The sequence below is a fragment of the Dacryopinax primogenitus genome (genome assembly GCF_000292625.1).
Source record: "Dacryopinax primogenitus strain DJM-731 SS1 chromosome Unknown DACRYscaffold_10, whole genome shotgun sequence".
NCBI classification, from domain to species: Eukaryota; Fungi; Basidiomycota; class Dacrymycetes; order Dacrymycetales; family Dacrymycetaceae; genus Dacryopinax; species Dacryopinax primogenitus.
Window position 1 is genome coordinate 1,060,409 of NW_024467207.1, and position 17,387 is coordinate 1,077,795.

The following is a 17,387-nucleotide window of genomic DNA, read 5'->3' on the forward strand; positions in this document are numbered from 1 at the left end:
TGTCACAAGGCCATGCTAAGAATTGGCTTGCCTGAATGTGACTCTGTCAGGGCACCAGCCCATTGCTTGGTCAAGAGACATGACTAAGCCTTTATGACATGGAAGTAGCTGGTATACCTTGGCATGTGCTGGAACCTGCTGGAAGGATTGGATGGTCAGGTGACCTGCTGTGCATGGCTGTGCATGACCTCATATGACCTCATCCTTGGTCATATGACCTGATCACCTGACTAGGCTGAGTAAGCAAGATGTTCTAGCAGGTTCCACCACAGAGGTATAAATATAAGGCCTACTCTGCCTGGGGACTGTCTCTTCAGACTTGGTCTCTTGGGATCATCCACAGGTACCTATACTGTAGATAGGTCTTAGTCATCAGGTCTACTCCACTTCCTTGTTGCCTGCTTAGACTCTTGGCACTCTTAGGTGAGCAGACTTAGTCAGCCTGTGTTGCCCTAACAGACTCCCTGTTCTGAGAGTTGAGGCCTGCTGACTTGAAGGGGATGGCCCTGGGTCAACTGCAAGAAGTGCTCAGGTCAGGATGTGCTTGTTTGCCCTGGTACTTTCAGATTGGTGTGCAGTTTGTGAGTGAGAGCCAGAACAGGGATGCAGGAGAAGAGGGATTGGATGAAGCAAGTGAGCAGCTCCCAACTTTCTGCTTCTATTGTCTCATCTGTTCTCCAGTTGATTGAATCACATGGTGGAGAGCAAAAGCAAAGGTCAAGCATTGGGAGGAAGAGGAGGAATTGCTGCAGGAAGAGATGAAATGATCATTGGCATTTCATGACTTCTGGGCAATGCATTGGGAGTGTGTGGCAGCAAAACTTGCTGCCAATGATGAAGTGGAGGCAGGACATTGAGCATATGCTTTTAAGCAAGGTGCTGCCTTCAAGAGGCTAAAGGAGGATGGTTTGAAGCTGCAGAGTTTGCACATGTGGAAATAGTGGGAGAATCTATGTTCTGGTAAGCTTCCAATGGTCAATCACTTTGAAGAAGACTGACCAGTAAGTCTTTTTAAGCAGTCCGCACCTCCATCAGTAAACTATTCAAGAGCTGCAGGAATTACAGCTGGGTGTTCAAGCCACCCCAGATGTTCAGCTGTCCCCAGATGTTCAGCCATTGTCTTCTGCTTTATGAATCAAACCAACCAAATCATGACCAACTGTCATCCTTCATTGAAATGCCTGCCCATCACTCTTTGCTCTTCAAAGTGGATAGCATTCTGTTTTCCTCCCTCATTGCTCCCACTCCTGCTCTGAACAATAGCTTGCAAGGTGCAGTATTTGAGTTCAAGCTGCATGGCAGTCCAGACCACACTCTCCTCAACTCACTTTCTTCCCCACACACCTCTTACTCTATCCTCTATTCTTCTTCTTGCTCATTATGGATCCTCTGCCCAACTCTTTCAACGATGGCTCACATGGCAAAGGCAAGCATTCCAGGATGACTTTGTCTTGCAAGCACATTTGGAATGCTGTTGAAAACAATGGTGCATCCTACTTACTGTGACTGCCTAACACTCCCTCATGCTCTCTGATGCTGACCCAGATATTGTTGCAGCACATATGGCTTATCAAGTCAGACTTGATGCCAATATGAGATTCTATCATCCTCCTGGCTACAATAATTTCTCATCTGCTCCAATCCCAGCCATGCAAGCTCCACCCACAATTGTCCCTCCTGCCACAATGGTTCTTCCCTCAAACATTGCTCCAGTCATATCCTACAAACCCCCTTCTGTTCTCATCAATGCTCATCCCTTGACAATGATGTCTGCCACCCCAGTTGTTGTCAATGTCTACCAGATTCAAGGTGACATGATCCTGACACAGACCACAATGAGGTCTCACAATAACATTTGCTTGAACAACACCAATACAAACAACAGCCGTGATCAACACACCGAAAACAACAATATGACCGGTGGATTTGACTGGTGGGGATTGGTAAAGAAAGCGATGTTTTGCATGTCTGGAAACGGTTTTTTGTGAGTCATATTTGCATTAAACTTCGAATTTATTTGACGGGAGAACAGTTAGCTAATGGTCATGCTTTTACGGATGGAAGAGTACAGTAGTGTAGTATCTGAACTGTACGTTTGTATTCAATCGCTAATATCGTGCCGGCATTGACTTTTCCACAGGTTGTACAATTCATTATGGTCGAAATGTTTCACAAATTCATTCATTCCGATTCTACTCTGAGTGTTACGTTCAATCTTACTCTCACCTGTATGCGCCCTTCGACGGTGTAACAGTACAGCGACCTCGATGAATGGTCGATCTGGATCTACTCCGGTGTACAGCTCTTTCATCGACTCAGATCACCCCGAACGACTGAAATAACTGCGATCCCTAATACTGTCATCAGCAGCCGTCTGTGATTTGCGGCATGAGCTGTGGTCTCACCGGCAATCTCGGGATTCGCGGGGAGCAAGCAGGTCGAGTTCATATTGGCCAGACGTGCCCTCGAAAGGTTTGAGCAGGACATAATACACCAATTCGGGAGCTATGGGGGAATTGTCTGCGGCGAGGCGCCACCATCTTGATATCGATGCAGGTGCTTGAGAAATCAAGGTCCTTTCAAACCAGGATCGTAAGTCACCTGCGAGACGATGATAATTCAGCCCAACTGCTTGCGGACCGCGTGAGTCGCTGGATTAGGACAACCAGCAATCACGATGTCAGTCACGCAGATGGAAATATTGTCAAGCGCACATTCTGGTCTCCTATCTCTTTCTAAATGTGGCAGTGATGAGCTGGAACAACGCGCCATAGTACTAGGCATACGGACATTGTCCCTTCACGCCATGATGTTATAACATCCAGTTCGATATTACGGAAATGAGTCAAATCAATGGGGAGTTGTTGATGATTTGAAATCTGCCCAGCCAACGTTTACATCAGCTGTGAGGCTGACAGCCCAAATCAGGAAGGTGTCACACCATACCGTGGGAGCACGCCTTCCCGCACGGTCACGCCCCACATGAAGCACCTCATACATAAACCCACTCTCGCTCCTCCTGCTCGCTGCACTCATCCTGCACTTTTAAGCCGGTCTATTGCATTTCAGTCACAAAGAAGAACATTCACAATGTCGGCAGAGAAGAAAGATATCACCAGCTGGGCGGCGAAGGACGGACAGTTCAAGCGACAGGCATCAACTTTCCGCGACGAGATCAAGAAGGGAGGGCAGTTCGAGCCTGAAAAGGGTGCGCATGTGCATATACCCAGCTTGGAATTGCATTTGCTGACGGAGCGCAGGCCGCTATCATCTCTACGTCTCGTATGCATGCCCTTGGGCTCATCGGACGTTGATCGTTCGCGCGCTCAAAGGACTGGAGGACATCCTCCCCGTCTCTGTTGTCTCACCACACATGGGTCAAGATGGTTGGCCATTTGCCTCGGCGGACGCGTTCCCCGGTGCGGACAGCGACCCAAACGAGAACGCGAAGCATGTCAAGGACCTGTACTTCGTCGCCCAGCCCGACTACAACATGCGCTTTACCGTACCCGTGCTGTGGGACAAGAAGCTCCGGACGGTGGTGAACAACGAAAGTAGCGAGATCATCAGGAACTTCAACACTGCCTTTAACGAGTTCTTGCCGAAGGAGAAGGCAGAGTTGGATTATTATCCTCAGGAATTGAGGAAGGAGATCGACGAGCTCAACGACTGGGTGTACAACACCGTCAACAGTGCGTCAATGAATCCCCTCCTTCCATTATTGCATTTCTGATCCGCATGCATAGATGGTGTATACAAATGCGGCTTCGCGACCACGCCAGAGGCATATGAGTCCAACGTTGGTCCGCTCTTCCAGTCCCTCGACCGGCTAGAAGGTATTCTCGAAAAGTCTGGTTCCGACTACCTCATCGGCAACCGCCTGACAGAAGCCGACATCCGCCTGTACACCACTTTGGTGCGGTTCGACCCTGTCTACGTCGGCCACTTCAAGTGCAACATCGGTACAATTCGGCACAACTATCCGCATCTGAATCGATGGATGAAGAACTTGTACTGGAAGAACGACGCGTTCAAGGGAACGACGAACTTTGAACATATCAAGACGCATTACTACTGGAGTCATACGCAGGCGAGTTCTTGATGCGGAAGGTGTTCTTGGGTTTGCTGACGGGGTCTGGACAGATTAACCCCACGAGGATCGTGCCCGTTGGGCCGAAGCCTAATATCGAGCCCCTGTGAACATTGAACAAAAATGATATTATTGTACGAGTACATGGTTCGAGGAAACATATGACATATGTGGACAAACAGTCAGATCGTTCCGGAAGACTGTACGAAAGGAATCAATGAAATTGGGGTGGCCTTGTTATTGTCGCGGCTTATATGCGTCTTCAGTGCTCTGGCTCGGGTTTCGACGACACCTGAGGCCCTCTCTGGATAAGTGCCTTTCACCTACGACTCCTTCCTCCAACCACTGCCCCAGCCTTTTCAGTGAGAGATTGGTCTATCCCCAGACGATTCGAATCTTGCCACCACTGTCAATCTTGATATCGCAGTGAAAGTTCTTCAACCTGCGCATATAGCCAATGGAAGCACCATTTCAACCTCTGACCATGATGAACAGTACGCTATCACTCGCTCCTTATATCTCCGCATATCTAACTACACAGAGGGAGTGGGATGTACGAACGCGACTTCATGAATACGTAAGACGCATTTGAGTCCAACGCCATCCCGCGCTTCTAGTTGCTCGACCAGCTCCAACCCCTCTTCCAGAAGTCCGGCTAGGATCGCCTCGTGGGGAACGGCCTGAGAGGAGCCGACATCCGTTTGTACACGAACTTGATGAAGCTACAGTACATGACAAGAAAATATACGGTATAGGTAGGAAAGCAAAACAGAGAGTCGCGAGTCAGTACGTATACGTGGAAGGAATACATGGAATTTGGGTGATCTTGCTATGATGGTTGCTCGCGGGCGTCTCCTGCAGTAAACTGGCTTTCCAAGAGCTCGACTTCCTCCAACTCCCTGGACTCTTGCTTGATGCAACTCTCTCTTTCTCCGTTCCCTTCCTCTTGCGCCATTTCGCCTCCTCTCTTGTCTGAGGTCCTGTTCTCTTGTTGCATTGCAGTTTTCTTTCCTCCTCTGAGTGTAGCCAAGGTCTTGGCAGCAGGTTGGGCTTTGGCGCGGGCTGCGGGGGCAGCCGCAGCAGCAACAGTTGTAGCAGTAGCAGTAGCAGTAGCAGCCGCAACGATCTGGTATACTCTGCCAGTATTGCGACCCATGGAGTGATAGGCTGCGATAGAAAATGTAAGAGAAATTAATGATGCCGTCCATACAACAAACTCGGTGTCTCGGAAATGCACTGCCATCGGGACTTTTGGGTTTATCGCCTCCATCAGCTTCTCCCCAACTTCAATGGCTTCGCATCTGTCCACCCTAACTTACACCTTGAGCTTTCGGGAGCGTCACTCGACTCTATCTTAACTGCTCTTTGTCGAACTACCAACCCTGTTAGCCCTTTCCGAGTCCTCAGGTTCATGGCTCGCCTTCCTCTCCCTGCCCCTCCTTCGCAGCATACCCGCCTGATGAGAGATACCTGTGGGTCCCTGGGTACTGGAAGGGGTGGTGGTCGGGGTGCTTCCAATGCCTGAAATGGAAGATTGCGAGTGAGAGATTCCAGAAGGGTTCAAGGTACCGCTGCGAGCGCCTCTCGCACCTGCTGCACCTCCGCTTCGAAAGAAAGCGAAGTGTGCATAAGCGCCTGCACCAGCAATAGCGGCTGCCGCTGAAATGGAAGGGGTGCTCTCATAGGTGATGACCCTTGGCGTTGTGTGAGGATGGGGAAAAGGAAAGGGCAGATCACGGCTTGTGCGAGGGTGGGAAGGAGTTAAGATACCTAAGGTCAGAGAAGGATGGGAAGGGTGGGGAATGGAGGATACCAGATTCAAGGCGGTCACGGCAAGAGATGCCGTACAATCAATGCGTGGATGTGGGAGGAAAAGTGCACGATCAAGCGTCAGAAGGGAAGCTGCGTAGACGCTCAGTTGGGGGCTCATTTTGAAATAATTAGATAAAATACTAACCAGGATACTAGACCACCATGCTACTTAAGGTGCACAACACACCCAGAGCAACCAGTAAATGGGACACATATTCCGGAGAGTAAGAGAGAGAGCTGTCCGCAGGTATTTAATGACAACCAGCTCGTCTTCTGTGCTGTTCTCACCCGAAGCACCTGATACCGTGATCACAACATTCGTCTCCCCAGACTGCTCGGCAGCACGACCCAGTCCCTCCGTCTGGCTCTCATGCTCCTCCAAACCAAAGCCATGGATATGCATATCCTTCTCCGATGGTTCAGCGTCCTCCCGATTGAGGGGCTTCCTCTGTTGTTTTTGAATTCTGTCCATCATGGATATATCCAACCTTTGGACGTGAGGTCAAGTCGCTTTGTTCTTTCGGCTGTTCCTTGCTCAGTTCAGTTGAGAAGTCGAGAAAACCGCGTGATCTGCGAGAATTTTAGAGAGGATGAGGAGGATGGAGGTGATCCCGGCATCGGCCGAGTTGGCGCTGAGGCTCTGAAGAAAGCTAAAGCTGAAGTCCGGTTCCTAGAGAACGTTGGGGTGTTCCACACTTGTCATGAAAGAACTAGTGAGGAACCAAGGTACGACTGACTTACATATATAGTCTCCGCGCTTCTCCGGGTTTCGAGTCACGCTGCTCATCCAGAGGTTTGGAAACCATCGTTCCCATCTAGCTCAGCGAATAGGAAGTGCAGGATACATATCCCCGCGGAGAAACCATACGTCGAGTCATTTTCGGGAGGGTGGTTGGATACTCGTAGAATGTCCGTAATTTCGATGGATCACAGTCTCGTATGCATGATGACCAGGCATTGCAGCCTGGGTGAGTTGGATGTAGTGCTATACCGGTTCGATTCGATTCAATCAGGTTCTATCGGGGTCGTATCCAAGTCGTACAATGGGTTCGCTGCAGCTCAGCTCCAGTCAGTGACTCGGAGGGCTATTGCGCTCGAGTCTCTCTCTCCATCCGTGGCACCGCACGCCAGCTCTCCCGGCCCCGCCATCTTCACATCTCTCTCAACTTAACCAACGCCTCCACACTCACGCTCCCTCTCCACCCCTATCCCTCCTGCTCTTAGTCGGGCTTCCCGCGCTTCCAGTCCCTGCAGAATTCTCTCGCTGATGAGTAGGTCTCCTCTCCCTCATCCTTCTTCCCGGTATCCCTGGCACCGTCGGGGGACTCTGGAGACCCATGAGAGCAGGGTTGTTAGAAGGAGTTGGAGAAGCGGTGCTCCCTATGCCTGACATTGAGGATTGAACGTTGGAGAGCGGAGGTACAGCAGGGTTCCAGATGCTACCCGGGGTACCCGTGCGTGCTGTACCTCCGCCTCGCGCGAGCGCTGAATGGGCGTAGGCACCGGCAGCAGCAGCGGCAGCGAGGGAACTTGAGCCACCGTACTCGGCTGACCAAGCTTGTGCGTTTGGTGGGTGGTCAAGGGAGTGCATGGTGCCACTGGTACGGCCATGAGAGTGGGTGGGGATACCCATTGACCTCACGGCAGGTGGGGGCAGCGCGCCCGAGCCGGGGTAGGGAGGATAGGCGCTGTCATCCAGTCAGTGCCTAAACTTGGAGCAGAAACAAAAAGTGTACGGATATGCTGGGTAGGCTGGGTAGGGGAGGTTGCGGAGATGTTCTGGCAGCTCGTGTCGGGGTGGATAGGCAGGATAGGCGGGGTACTACAACACCGCAGAACCCGTCACCGTTTGAACATTTGTATCTCGAAGAACATGGGAAACGTACAGGAGGATATTCAGGGAACGCCCACTCCTCTTCCTCATCGTCTGTGCTTTCTTCTCTTCTCAGGTGAGACGCTGCTGGTACAGTCCTTTGTGGTGCCCCTGCGAGCCTCGTCCCCCCTCCCGCGTTGGCCCCAGGTACACCAGCCAACCCATTTCCTTGAGCGCTGCCTCTCCAGCCAGCCCAGCCTCCATCCTGACCTGGTGTTCCTGGCCTGCCCCCCTGGGAGAAACCACCAGGCACTATAGCAGGAGAATGCTCATACGCTCTCGCCCCTTGCTCTACCGCCTCCCACGCTCCCTCGCTGCCGATTAACTGCGATGCTAGGCTCTCGAGCGTAGGTTCTCCAAAGGCATTGGGCGTTGCCATGCTGATTTAAGAATTTGAGGGGAATCAGTTGGTTGCAGGATAGAAAGTGAGGCTTTGTCAAATGCTGATGTCAGACGACAATTTCTGGCGTGCTGTCAGGGAAGCAACGCCTCGTTGTAGTTGACAATGCACACCGGTCACCTGATCACATACTACTCTTTTCCTGTGCCCCAAACTCCGATTTCATAACAGCCTTGAAGCAGAACAACGTTCGGCGTTACTGATGAGGGTGAGGAAGGATGTTAGAAAAAGGGTAAACACCCCAATGTCCCGGATCGGATAAATTTTCAGCGACCCAAGGGAAACAGGCGAAGATTGCAGCGTTTCTTCCATTCGACGATCTTTATTAGATTAGCGATCGAAAAGATTCCCTAGGTAGGCTAGTATTAAGTTTATGATTGAGGTCGTGAGAGGAAAGAGTTTGGGTAAAGGGGCGAAAAGTGAGAGGCAAGTTGTACGTCACGTGCGCGTCAAAGGAGAGTGAGCTAACCAGTGATAGTCCGCACCTCAAAGGACGAATAGCTGGGGTCCCCTCTCTGCTTCCCCTCATTCAATTCATCCCTCTGGTCCCCTTCCTGTCTCTGCACGGGCCCCTCTTGCCTCCCCCAAACTTTGATGTTGATGCTCGTAGTATATGACTGCTGGGCCGCAGCGGCCGTAACTGAGATGGGAGGTATGCTAGTGACATAGTCAGCAAAGGCAGAGGAGGAGAGGGAGAGAAGCCAACTGCTGCAGTTGCACCGGCTGGCTGATAAACTGCACCTACAGCAAAACACTACGCGGGAATGTGAACAGTCGGTTGCACATAGTGATGAAAATGCAGCTCACCGGAGATCCTGGAGGCTGAATATCCTTGACACCCATCTAGTTCACAATGATTTCGGTGGCTATTTCCCTGTTCGACAACTGTATGGTTAGTCTTGCTACCCGATGACTGGGCTTACAGTTAGGTGGTATTCTTATTCTTCCTGTTCTTCTTCCTGAGTTCCTGTGGGGTCAACGAAGGGGCTTGCACTGACATATGTAGGTTGGGCTTCTTGCGGGACAAATAGGAGATGCTGGTAGCTGCTGAACAGATAGACAAAGGGTAGTGCGTAGGATAGAGCAGAGTTAAAGTCCATTGGCTGAGGTATGTTGGGGTATTTGTAGCTTGTAATGAAGAGAGATGATGACCGAGCTGATAGCATCACGTCAAATAAGCGCTATACCCAAACCTAGCACTCAAAACTCATCATCATATCTCATCGTTAAATAAGAACTCGTACTCGTACTCGTACTCGTAATCATAGTCTGCATGCAAGAAAAAGGGAATCGATGTACTCTGGGTGACTTGATGTAGGATTATGTTTCAGATTCGGGTCAATTTTCAGTTTAGTTTGGTCGGGTTCGGTTGGAATCGATCTGACTTGGTGTATAAGCCAGTTTTACTTCTGTTCAGCTCACGTTGCTCGATCGGTCGCTCCGGCTCGACCTCGTGACTCAAAATGCTCGAGTCTTTTGTCTTCATCTCTACAGAGCTCCTGAACCCCAACCCCTAGACGTGTTCACATCCCTCCCGTCAACCTCATCTCTCCCCCTCACCCCCCTCACCCGCCTGCAAGCCAATCTCACGCACCCACTCTCCCTTAGTTCCCGTCTCTGTCCCTCCTCTTCGTCGTCGAGCTCCCTGCCGAATTCCCCCTCTCTCTTCCCTTGCCCTTCCTCCCCGGCACACCAGGCGGACTCTGCAACCCCGGCACACCAGATACTTGGACCCCCGGACTGGGGAGGGCTTGCGTACTTGGTGTAGGCGGGGAGGTACTGCCTATTTCTCCTGAGCCTGAGCCTGAGGATTGGGACTGGGAGAGCTGTGGTACGGGGGGATTCCAGATGCTCCCTCCCACTGCAGCTCCTGCACCGCCAGCTGATCCTCCCGTGCCTACAGCTGCACCACGGGCAAAGGAGTGCGCGTAAGCACCTGCAGCTGCTGTTGCGGCAAGGGAAGAGGAAGGGTAAGGGACTTGCATCGGCGGAGGAGGCTGAGAGATTCCGCTTTGTGCTCGGACATGAGAGGGCTGGTGGCTGGGGATTCCCATCGCTTGCATCGGGCGAGGAGGAATGACTTTGGTGTTGGGATAGGCAGGGTAGGCGCTGGATGAAGGTTAGGGATGTGCAGGGGCATGGGGTGGGGAAGACTCACGGATAGGCAGGATATGCGGGGTACGGCAGGTGTTGGAGATGTTCTGGGAGTTCGCGGCGGGACGGATAGGCTGGGTAAGGTGGGTACTACATTAAGGGTAAAACAAAACGTCGTCAGTGGGGTTTATGCGGACAGAGGGGAGACGTACAGCGGGATACCGGGGAAAAGTCAACTCTTCCTCCTCATCTGTGCTCTCTTCCTTCCTAGCACGCGCAAGAGTCGCAGTCGTAGGCGCAGTCCTCTGCTGCACGCCTGACCTCGCACCTCCCACACCAGGTACATCTGACGCACTCTGACCGCCCCTCCGGCCTGCCCAACCACCTTCCTGCGTTTCCCCCTGCCCTTGCCACCCCCCACTCAAGGGAGAGGCAGGCACATGCTGATACCCCCTCGCACCCCGTTCCACCGCCTCTCGCGCTCCTTCAGCTCCAATCAGCTGGGCTGCCAAGCTCTCAAGTGTCGGTTCACCGAATGCGTTCCGTGTTGAGACTGGTGGCGGGGAGGTGTGTCGCTGCATTCGGGAGGCGCCGGGAGTGGTAGGTGAGAGGGGAGAGCGGGGGACAGGGGAGGGAGCGTGTGAGCGGCGTTCCATTTCAGCTTGAACTTGAGAGAGGGGGAAGAAGAGGGAGGGAAGATATACTCGAATGTGCTGGTGTGCCTAAAGAGCGGCGAAAAAAAGAGTGATGAGCTGTGACTCGATGCTGCACGTGTGACGCTCCCAACGAGACAAAAAGAACACGGAGAAACCCGAGTGTTGCAGCTAGCGTGGAATGATAGATCGCTGAATCTGGCAAGTGATTTGTCTCGATCGATGGGGCGCTGGAATGCAACTCAGATTTGGAAATAACGCGACACAGCCCCTTTCATGACGTGGATGAAACGCGTTACACGTGACAAAGGCACGTGATCTAGCACTCATTAAGGGTCCATGTCGGCAGACTGTTCAGTGACTGTTCTCCTAGTGAAAGGACTGGATGCGCAAAGTCATACAATCACCCCTCTCCTGGACCGCCTCACAGAGGTATATAATCTCAACTACCAGGACGTTACGACGGTCACTTTCAGGCATGAACAGCAGCAGGTCGGATAGCTCAGACAGCATCGTCTTTCTCGGAATGACGCGTGCTGTTCATCCTCCTAACACGTCCGGCGGCACAGTGGATCAGGCTACCGTTAAGAGGAAGGATATGGAGTGCGAGAGGAGTATGGAGATTTTGAGCGAGGAGCTGGAGAAGATGGGTCTCGATGCCGGAAGAGGTATCAAGGGGAATGGGAAGGGGAAGGGGAAGGACCTCCCGTATGCGTTCTTCTCACTTAGAGAAATAGTACTGACCGGGATAGCATACATCCTTTCTTCGCACCTCCAAAAGAAAGAGCAGAAAAAGAAGAGGAAATATCACGCACTGCGAGCAAGCCGTATGTCCCTCTCCCCCACCCTTTCCACTCTCGATCCTCTAACGCAGAACAGGATCCACCCCTTTTTCCGAACCCCCCGACCTGCACCAGTTAAACCCTCCAAATCAGCGCAACAGCGAAACATTCAGAGTGCGTCACATGCAGGTCAGGGACAGAAGCGTACGATCCAGACGAGTGCGAAGGCGAAGGGGGGGGAGATAGACGCGTTTTGTGAGGAAGCGAAGATGCCTGTCTCACCAGAGATGGAGAACGAGGGTGGAGGGAAGAGAAAAATTGAGGTGAAGCCGGTCAAGCCCGCTGCTGGACCGAGCACGGATGGAGAGAGCAGTACGGAAGTTGTAGGCGCTTCTACAAATGGAGAGAGAAACACGACTGTAACTACGGGCGCTCCTATCGACAGAGCACGCAGCTCGACAGCAAGAGAAGCGCCCCAAACCCTCGAAACCCCCTCACCCCTCCCGAGCTATTCCTACCTTCACGCCTCCCCTATTCCCACACGCGTGTTCACCTCATCACCGCACGAAATCAACACCCTCATCCCCCTCCTTTCCGCTCCCTTAGGGTTCGACATCGAGTGGCCCTTCGGGTTCCGTCGCGCACCTGGCGGGAAACCACAGAAATGGGAAGGGAGGACTGCGTTGATCCAGCTTGGGGATGGGAAGTTCTGCCTTTTGTTGAGGGTGGGGGGGATGAGAGTGCTGCCGGATGAGCTGAAGAAGGTTATCGAGGATCCGAAGCGGGCGAAGATGGGGGTCAACATTCGCCGTATGTCCCTTGTCTGCTCCAATTCGCAACAACAAGTACTAACATTATGGTATAGTGGACTTCCGCAAACTTGTGAGAGACTTCCCGGGGTTGAAACCAAGAAACGTCCTCGAGCTGTCCTACCTCGCCAAATCCGTCGACCCCCATCTTCCCCCCAATCGCACTCTCATCTCCCTCGCCCGCCTCACAGCTCGCTACCTGCATGCCCAGCTATCCAAGGACCCTAGAGTACGGTGCTCGGACTGGAATGGGAAGCTGGAGGAAGAACAATTGGAGTATGCGGCGAATGACGCCATGGCCTCGTGGGCTGTTGGAAAAGAGTTGATGGATCGAGCTAACGCGGAAGGGAGGGAGGTGGACTGGAGGAAGATCCGTGTGGACGAGGAGTGGGAGAAGGGAGAGCTGGGTGAGGGAGGGGCGATAGAGCGCGATTCGGGGAATCTGCCTGGGCGTGGAGAAGCGAAGCAATCCTCATCGAAGGAGCCACCCACGGTTGGAGCAGCTCCTACTCCTGCTTCGGTTACTCCCCCGATGGTTGACTCAGCGTCTAACGTCCCACAACCTCAGCCTGCTACCTCCATTAAACTCTCGAAGACAAAAACCACTCTCGCTGGAGAGCACATGACGACATCGGATACCAAAGCCTCGTCATGTACCAAGTCAGCCGCAATCGCATCACGGAATCCCGCTAGCACCAGTACCGACCCCACCCCACCCTCCATCCCTGCCATCCACGTCCGCGCCTGCCTCTTATGGCATGCCTCTCCCGCTCCCACCCTGGCCGAAATGCAGACCGCCCTCCGCCCCTCTCCTTCATCCCCTCCACTCTCACACGACCAAGCTGTGGAATATGTCATCCGTGCGCTTATAGCTGACCCGAGCCTACCCTGGGAGAAGGGAAGGATGAAGACACCTTTGAGCCAGGGGGCGACCCTGAGTGAGGAATGTAAACGTTGGTTGATTGAATGTGGAAGGGAGGTGCTGGAGGGATAGATATTGGAACAATGGAATCTCGGGCTGTGTAAGTATTACGCAGTTAAGCAGGGTGTAATGAGTAATGCCAAGATTTTGTATTAATAGCCCGATGGAGGGATAGATATGATCGGAAACGCATAAGGGGTTTGTGGACCTGACTGAAACGCGGTCGAAATAAGAAGAAAGGGCACATCTACCCCTGTGCTCTCCACAGAATACGAAGCTGGAAGACACGTTGCGTCGGCTGCATGATCACGTAACATGGATACCATTCACGAGTTCAACGACGACAACCGCATCGAGGAGGCGTCTTTGAGCGCTCAGGGTGCCATTGTCAGGACAAGGGAATGAAGTTCGTGATATATACATGTGGGGACATAGTGATCGACGACAACGATTCAATTGACACTTGGAGACGGATTTAAGAATCATCATGTTGCGGCACAATGGCTCCGCGCGCGTGGGAATAATAAGCAAAGAACAGCACTAGTGCTGAAGTGAATTCTTCGTTTGTGCCTTTACTTATAGAGCAGGCCTTCAGACCAGATGCCTAACTGTTGTTCATCCAATGATCCCAGCTGCTGCTCAGTTCGTCTCACCTCCGTAAGATGCGATGTACTCGCCCATTCCCAGCAATATTGACGTCGCATTGATTAGTCCGTTCAAAGGTGAACATATTGGATCGATCTTGCGTCCGCATGCCTTGATTGAGGCGCGAAAATCACATGACGCAGGCGAGCTATCGTCGGAGGCCCTGAAACAACTCGAGGACAGCTGCATCGCTAATGTGGTCAAGTTCCAGCGGGATCTCGGATTTCGGGCGGTCACGGATGGAGAGTACAGAAGACACATGTTCTTCAACGGGTTCTATGATAACCTTGAAGGTATCACGTATGTCCCTGAACCCAAGCTGGACATCTTCGCCGCATGTGGGTCGAAGTTGCCGGGCTCCTTCGTGCCCTTTTCCTGACATCCAAACGCAGATCTCCCCTACGTTGACAAAGTCCGTGCTAAAGGGTTCAGTCAGCCAACATACATTGCTACTGGGAAGATCAGACGCACCAAACCATGCTACGTGCCGTGGTTCGAGTACTTGGCGAAACAGGTCCCGGCTGAAGAGATCAAGCACGTCAAGATGAATATGGCTTCCCCCGAGTGTAAGTCGCTTCCTATTGGCTCATGAACGTGCCATTACAAGTTCACAGGGTATCACTTCCGGCACATGTCGCAACACGCGTACACGTCCGAAGCGTATGCATCCGACGACGAGTACTTTGCCGACATAGCGACGGCCTTTCGCGCTGAACTGGCAGACCTGTATGCCGCAGGTTGCAGGAATGTCCAAATCGACGGGCCCGTCTTAACCTTCTTCTGTTCGCCCGGCATAACCAGCAAGATGCGAGAGATGGGTCTGGATCCAGATTCGCTTCTTGATCGTTATATCGCGCTGTACAACGACTGCTTGAAAGATCGAAAGCCGGATATGAAGATCGGATGGCATCTCTGCAGGGGCAACTTCAAGGGCGGGATACATTATGCGGAAGGCGGGTATGACCCGATTGCCGAGAAGGTTTTCGGAAAGATTGATGTTGATGTCTTCTACTTGGAGTGTTCGCCCTCTTTTGTTATTGGGACTCGGTGAATCCGCTGACAAAGGGCAGATGATACTCCTCGTACCGGCACCTTCGATCCTCTGCGCTTCGTTCCAACAAACAAAGGAGTTGTCCTTGGTCTAATATCTTCTAAAGATCCTGAGCTGGAGGATCCGGACTATATAATAGCACGCATGAAAGAGGCTGCCGCAGCGATGGGTGACCTGGAGATGAAGAGGATCAGTGTCAGCCTTCAATGTGGGTTTGCAAGTCATTTTGAGGGGAATAATATTTCGTGGGAGGAGATGGAGGCAAAGGTTCGTCCTTCAGAGAACGGCTGCTTCGTCTTCCATGCTAACAGACACCTGATAGTTGAAATTGGTGATTCAGGTCGCGAAGAAGGTGTGGGGCACAATCTAGTTGGTGGGTGGTACGTCCGGGTCTCTAGTCCGGGTTGTAGATTTGTCTGTGTTAAGAAAGAACGTGAATGAAGTCAGTGAAAGTGACCACGTACCGCATGCTAAATCCTATGGCTTCCAGCAGTGAGATAGTTGGGAGTATAGGACAGCTGCTGACAACACAGAAAATGCACGAGTATCTGGCTAACAAGTCACAAAACAGGCACGGTACGAAGCAGACACGTGTTCCAGCCGCAAACATGCTAGGAGGTTGATGCAAATGTGTGGTGCCATTCATAGATGAGCAGTGAGTTCCGCCTAAGAGCGGCATAGATACAAATGCAGCCAATAAGTCAGGTGATCCGATAGCCCATCTAGTGCTTGGTCGGTTTTGCGCCTATTAAGAAGTGAGTCGCGAGTTCCACTACAAGCAGCAGGAGTATTGCGCACCATCCACAAACATATTCCTCGTAGCGCTGGGTAGAGTAGCGACTAGTCCGTCCAGATCCCGCCTCATCTTGACCTGACAACCAAGTCGGCTTGTGTCAGTCAGCCCGAACGCCATATCCAGCATGTCATTCTCGTCATCACTCGGCTCCTCGAGCTTGTCGTGATCCTCGGGTCGGAGGATGACGTGGCATGTTGAACATGCTATTGAACAATCGCAGGCACCTTCCAGGTCGATGTCGTGCTCGTGCGCGATCTCAAGCAGGTTGTCACCTTCGTTCACTTCGACTGTCTTGAGGAGTTTTCCCTTGGGATCCATGAATGTGACTTTGATTCTAACATGGCTCATTAGTAAATAGGTGATGGCATGCGTGGAATACGCACCCTGTACCAGGCTCTGGACGTGTGATGGTACCATGTCCAGAAACTTTTTTGATCAGGTCAGCGGCGGGGACAATGATGGCTCTGGATCATCAACGTACTAGAAGACGTATGTATTCTCCTTCGTGTGTTTGGAGAATACGTAGGGAGAGACAAAGATACTCTTGCCATCGGTGTTGAAGTCGACGAGGATAGATATCCGCGCTGTCGTCTGGTTCCTGATGGTACCGTTGATGGTGATGTCGATGTCGATGCGATACACCTCTTTGGGACACCCTTTGCCAATACATGCAACGGCCGTATCGCAGGCGCCGTCACTGCAATCACTCGTGTTAGCATAGACATGGTGGTCGGCATCGAACTCGCTGCTGTTGTCGGCGTTCTTGCTTCGTTGGATGACTTTGGGCGTACAAAGTTCGGCCGCCGTGCCGACCCTGGCTTCTGCACAGCCGCTCGGAGGGTTAACGGACTGCCGGTTCGCGCTGGTGTGTACTCTCCATTTTATAAGGCATCTCCTCCGTTGCCCTGACCGGCTTGAGCTGTGTGATTTTGTGTTACAATTCACTCGATATGCTTTGCTGACCTCTTCCCTGCTGTACAGCTTTACTGGAGCCGATCTAAGCACGTGCCTTCTAGGCGGGGAAAATGACTCGACAGAATTAGGCAGTGCACGCCTAAAACTGCAGGAGCTCATAACGCGGCACCGCTCCGCTACGCGTCTCGGACTTCTGGTCTTGACGATCAATACTACTGTGGCAATGGCAAGGTAGCGACTGGGATAGCTGGGTTCCATGTCAACGGAGAATATGAGCGTCCCGGGCTGGTATATAGAGCTATGGTGGCAAGCCCTCTGGTCTGCATCCAAACCTCCCATATCTTACACTCCACGGTAATTCCTTCTTTCTGCCGTCCATCATGCGTTCTGTACTATCTCTTGCCACCATCGCCCTTCTCGCCCGTTCCGCATATGGGATATCATGGGCGCTCACCCTGCCAAACGACAACAGCTGGGTACAGCTGGGCTACACGTACGTCCATCCTCTCTCATTCTAACCCCTCTAATCCCATGCAGTCTAACCG

At 52.2% G+C, this 17,387-nt stretch overlaps 7 protein-coding genes across 7 annotated transcripts in view; 3 read left to right on the forward strand and 4 right to left on the reverse strand.

Moving 5' to 3' along the window:
• Positions 1–3,000: 3,000 nt before the first annotated feature.
• On the forward strand, positions 3,001–4,266 carry DACRYDRAFT_67545 (uncharacterized protein). Its single transcript, XM_040775849.1, has 4 exons — positions 3,001–3,208; positions 3,261–3,692; positions 3,747–4,090; positions 4,144–4,266. Exons 1-4 carry the CDS (start codon positions 3,091–3,093, stop codon positions 4,198–4,200), a joined length of 951 nt encoding a protein of 316 aa, XP_040628520.1. The 5' UTR covers positions 3,001–3,090; the 3' UTR covers positions 4,201–4,266.
• A 653-nt stretch (positions 4,267–4,919) lies between these two features.
• Positions 4,920–5,246, reverse strand: DACRYDRAFT_108158 (uncharacterized protein; the record flags this gene model as incomplete). Its single annotated transcript, XM_040768599.1, has 1 exon — positions 4,920–5,246. One exon carries the CDS (start codon positions 5,244–5,246, stop codon positions 4,920–4,922), a length of 327 nt encoding a protein of 108 aa, XP_040628521.1.
• Positions 5,247–7,088: 1,842 nt separating this feature from the next.
• On the reverse strand, positions 7,089–8,154 carry DACRYDRAFT_108159 (uncharacterized protein; the record flags this gene model as incomplete). Its single annotated transcript, XM_040768600.1, has 3 exons — positions 7,089–7,590; positions 7,639–7,724; positions 7,789–8,154. 3 exons carry the CDS (start codon positions 8,152–8,154, stop codon positions 7,089–7,091), a joined length of 954 nt encoding a protein of 317 aa, XP_040628522.1.
• A 1,589-nt stretch (positions 8,155–9,743) lies between these two features.
• DACRYDRAFT_116720 (uncharacterized protein) lies at positions 9,744–10,944 on the reverse strand. The gene is made up of 3 exons (XM_040770250.1): positions 10,482–10,944; positions 10,334–10,419; positions 9,744–10,284 (listed from the first exon to the last, which is right to left on the reverse strand). The coding sequence occupies exons 1-3, from the start codon at positions 10,923–10,925 to the stop codon at positions 9,780–9,782; spliced, it is 1,035 nt and encodes a 344-aa protein (XP_040628523.1). The 5' UTR covers positions 10,926–10,944; the 3' UTR covers positions 9,744–9,779.
• A 3,158-nt stretch (positions 10,945–14,102) lies between these two features.
• Positions 14,103–15,501, forward strand: DACRYDRAFT_80236 (UROD/MetE-like protein; the record flags this gene model as incomplete). Its single annotated transcript, XM_040776433.1, has 5 exons — positions 14,103–14,418; positions 14,473–14,646; positions 14,695–15,099; positions 15,151–15,398; positions 15,454–15,501. 5 exons carry the CDS (start codon positions 14,103–14,105, stop codon positions 15,499–15,501), a joined length of 1,191 nt encoding a protein of 396 aa, XP_040628524.1.
• A 344-nt stretch (positions 15,502–15,845) lies between these two features.
• DACRYDRAFT_22687 (ferredoxin) lies at positions 15,846–16,618 on the reverse strand. Its single transcript, XM_040772926.1, has 4 exons — positions 16,409–16,618; positions 16,311–16,353; positions 15,930–16,261; positions 15,846–15,876 (listed from the first exon to the last, which is right to left on the reverse strand). Exons 1-4 carry the CDS (start codon positions 16,476–16,478, stop codon positions 15,854–15,856), a joined length of 468 nt encoding a protein of 155 aa, XP_040628525.1. The 5' UTR covers positions 16,479–16,618; the 3' UTR covers positions 15,846–15,853.
• Positions 16,619–16,850: 232 nt separating this feature from the next.
• The window catches only part of DACRYDRAFT_22688 (uncharacterized protein), a gene marked incomplete at its 3' end in the record, with an annotated part of 1,360 nt that continues 823 nt past the window's right edge, over positions 16,851–17,387 (forward strand). Inside the window, exon 1 of the mRNA XM_040772927.1 lies at positions 16,851–17,335. The remainder of the gene's footprint in view (positions 17,336–17,387) is intronic.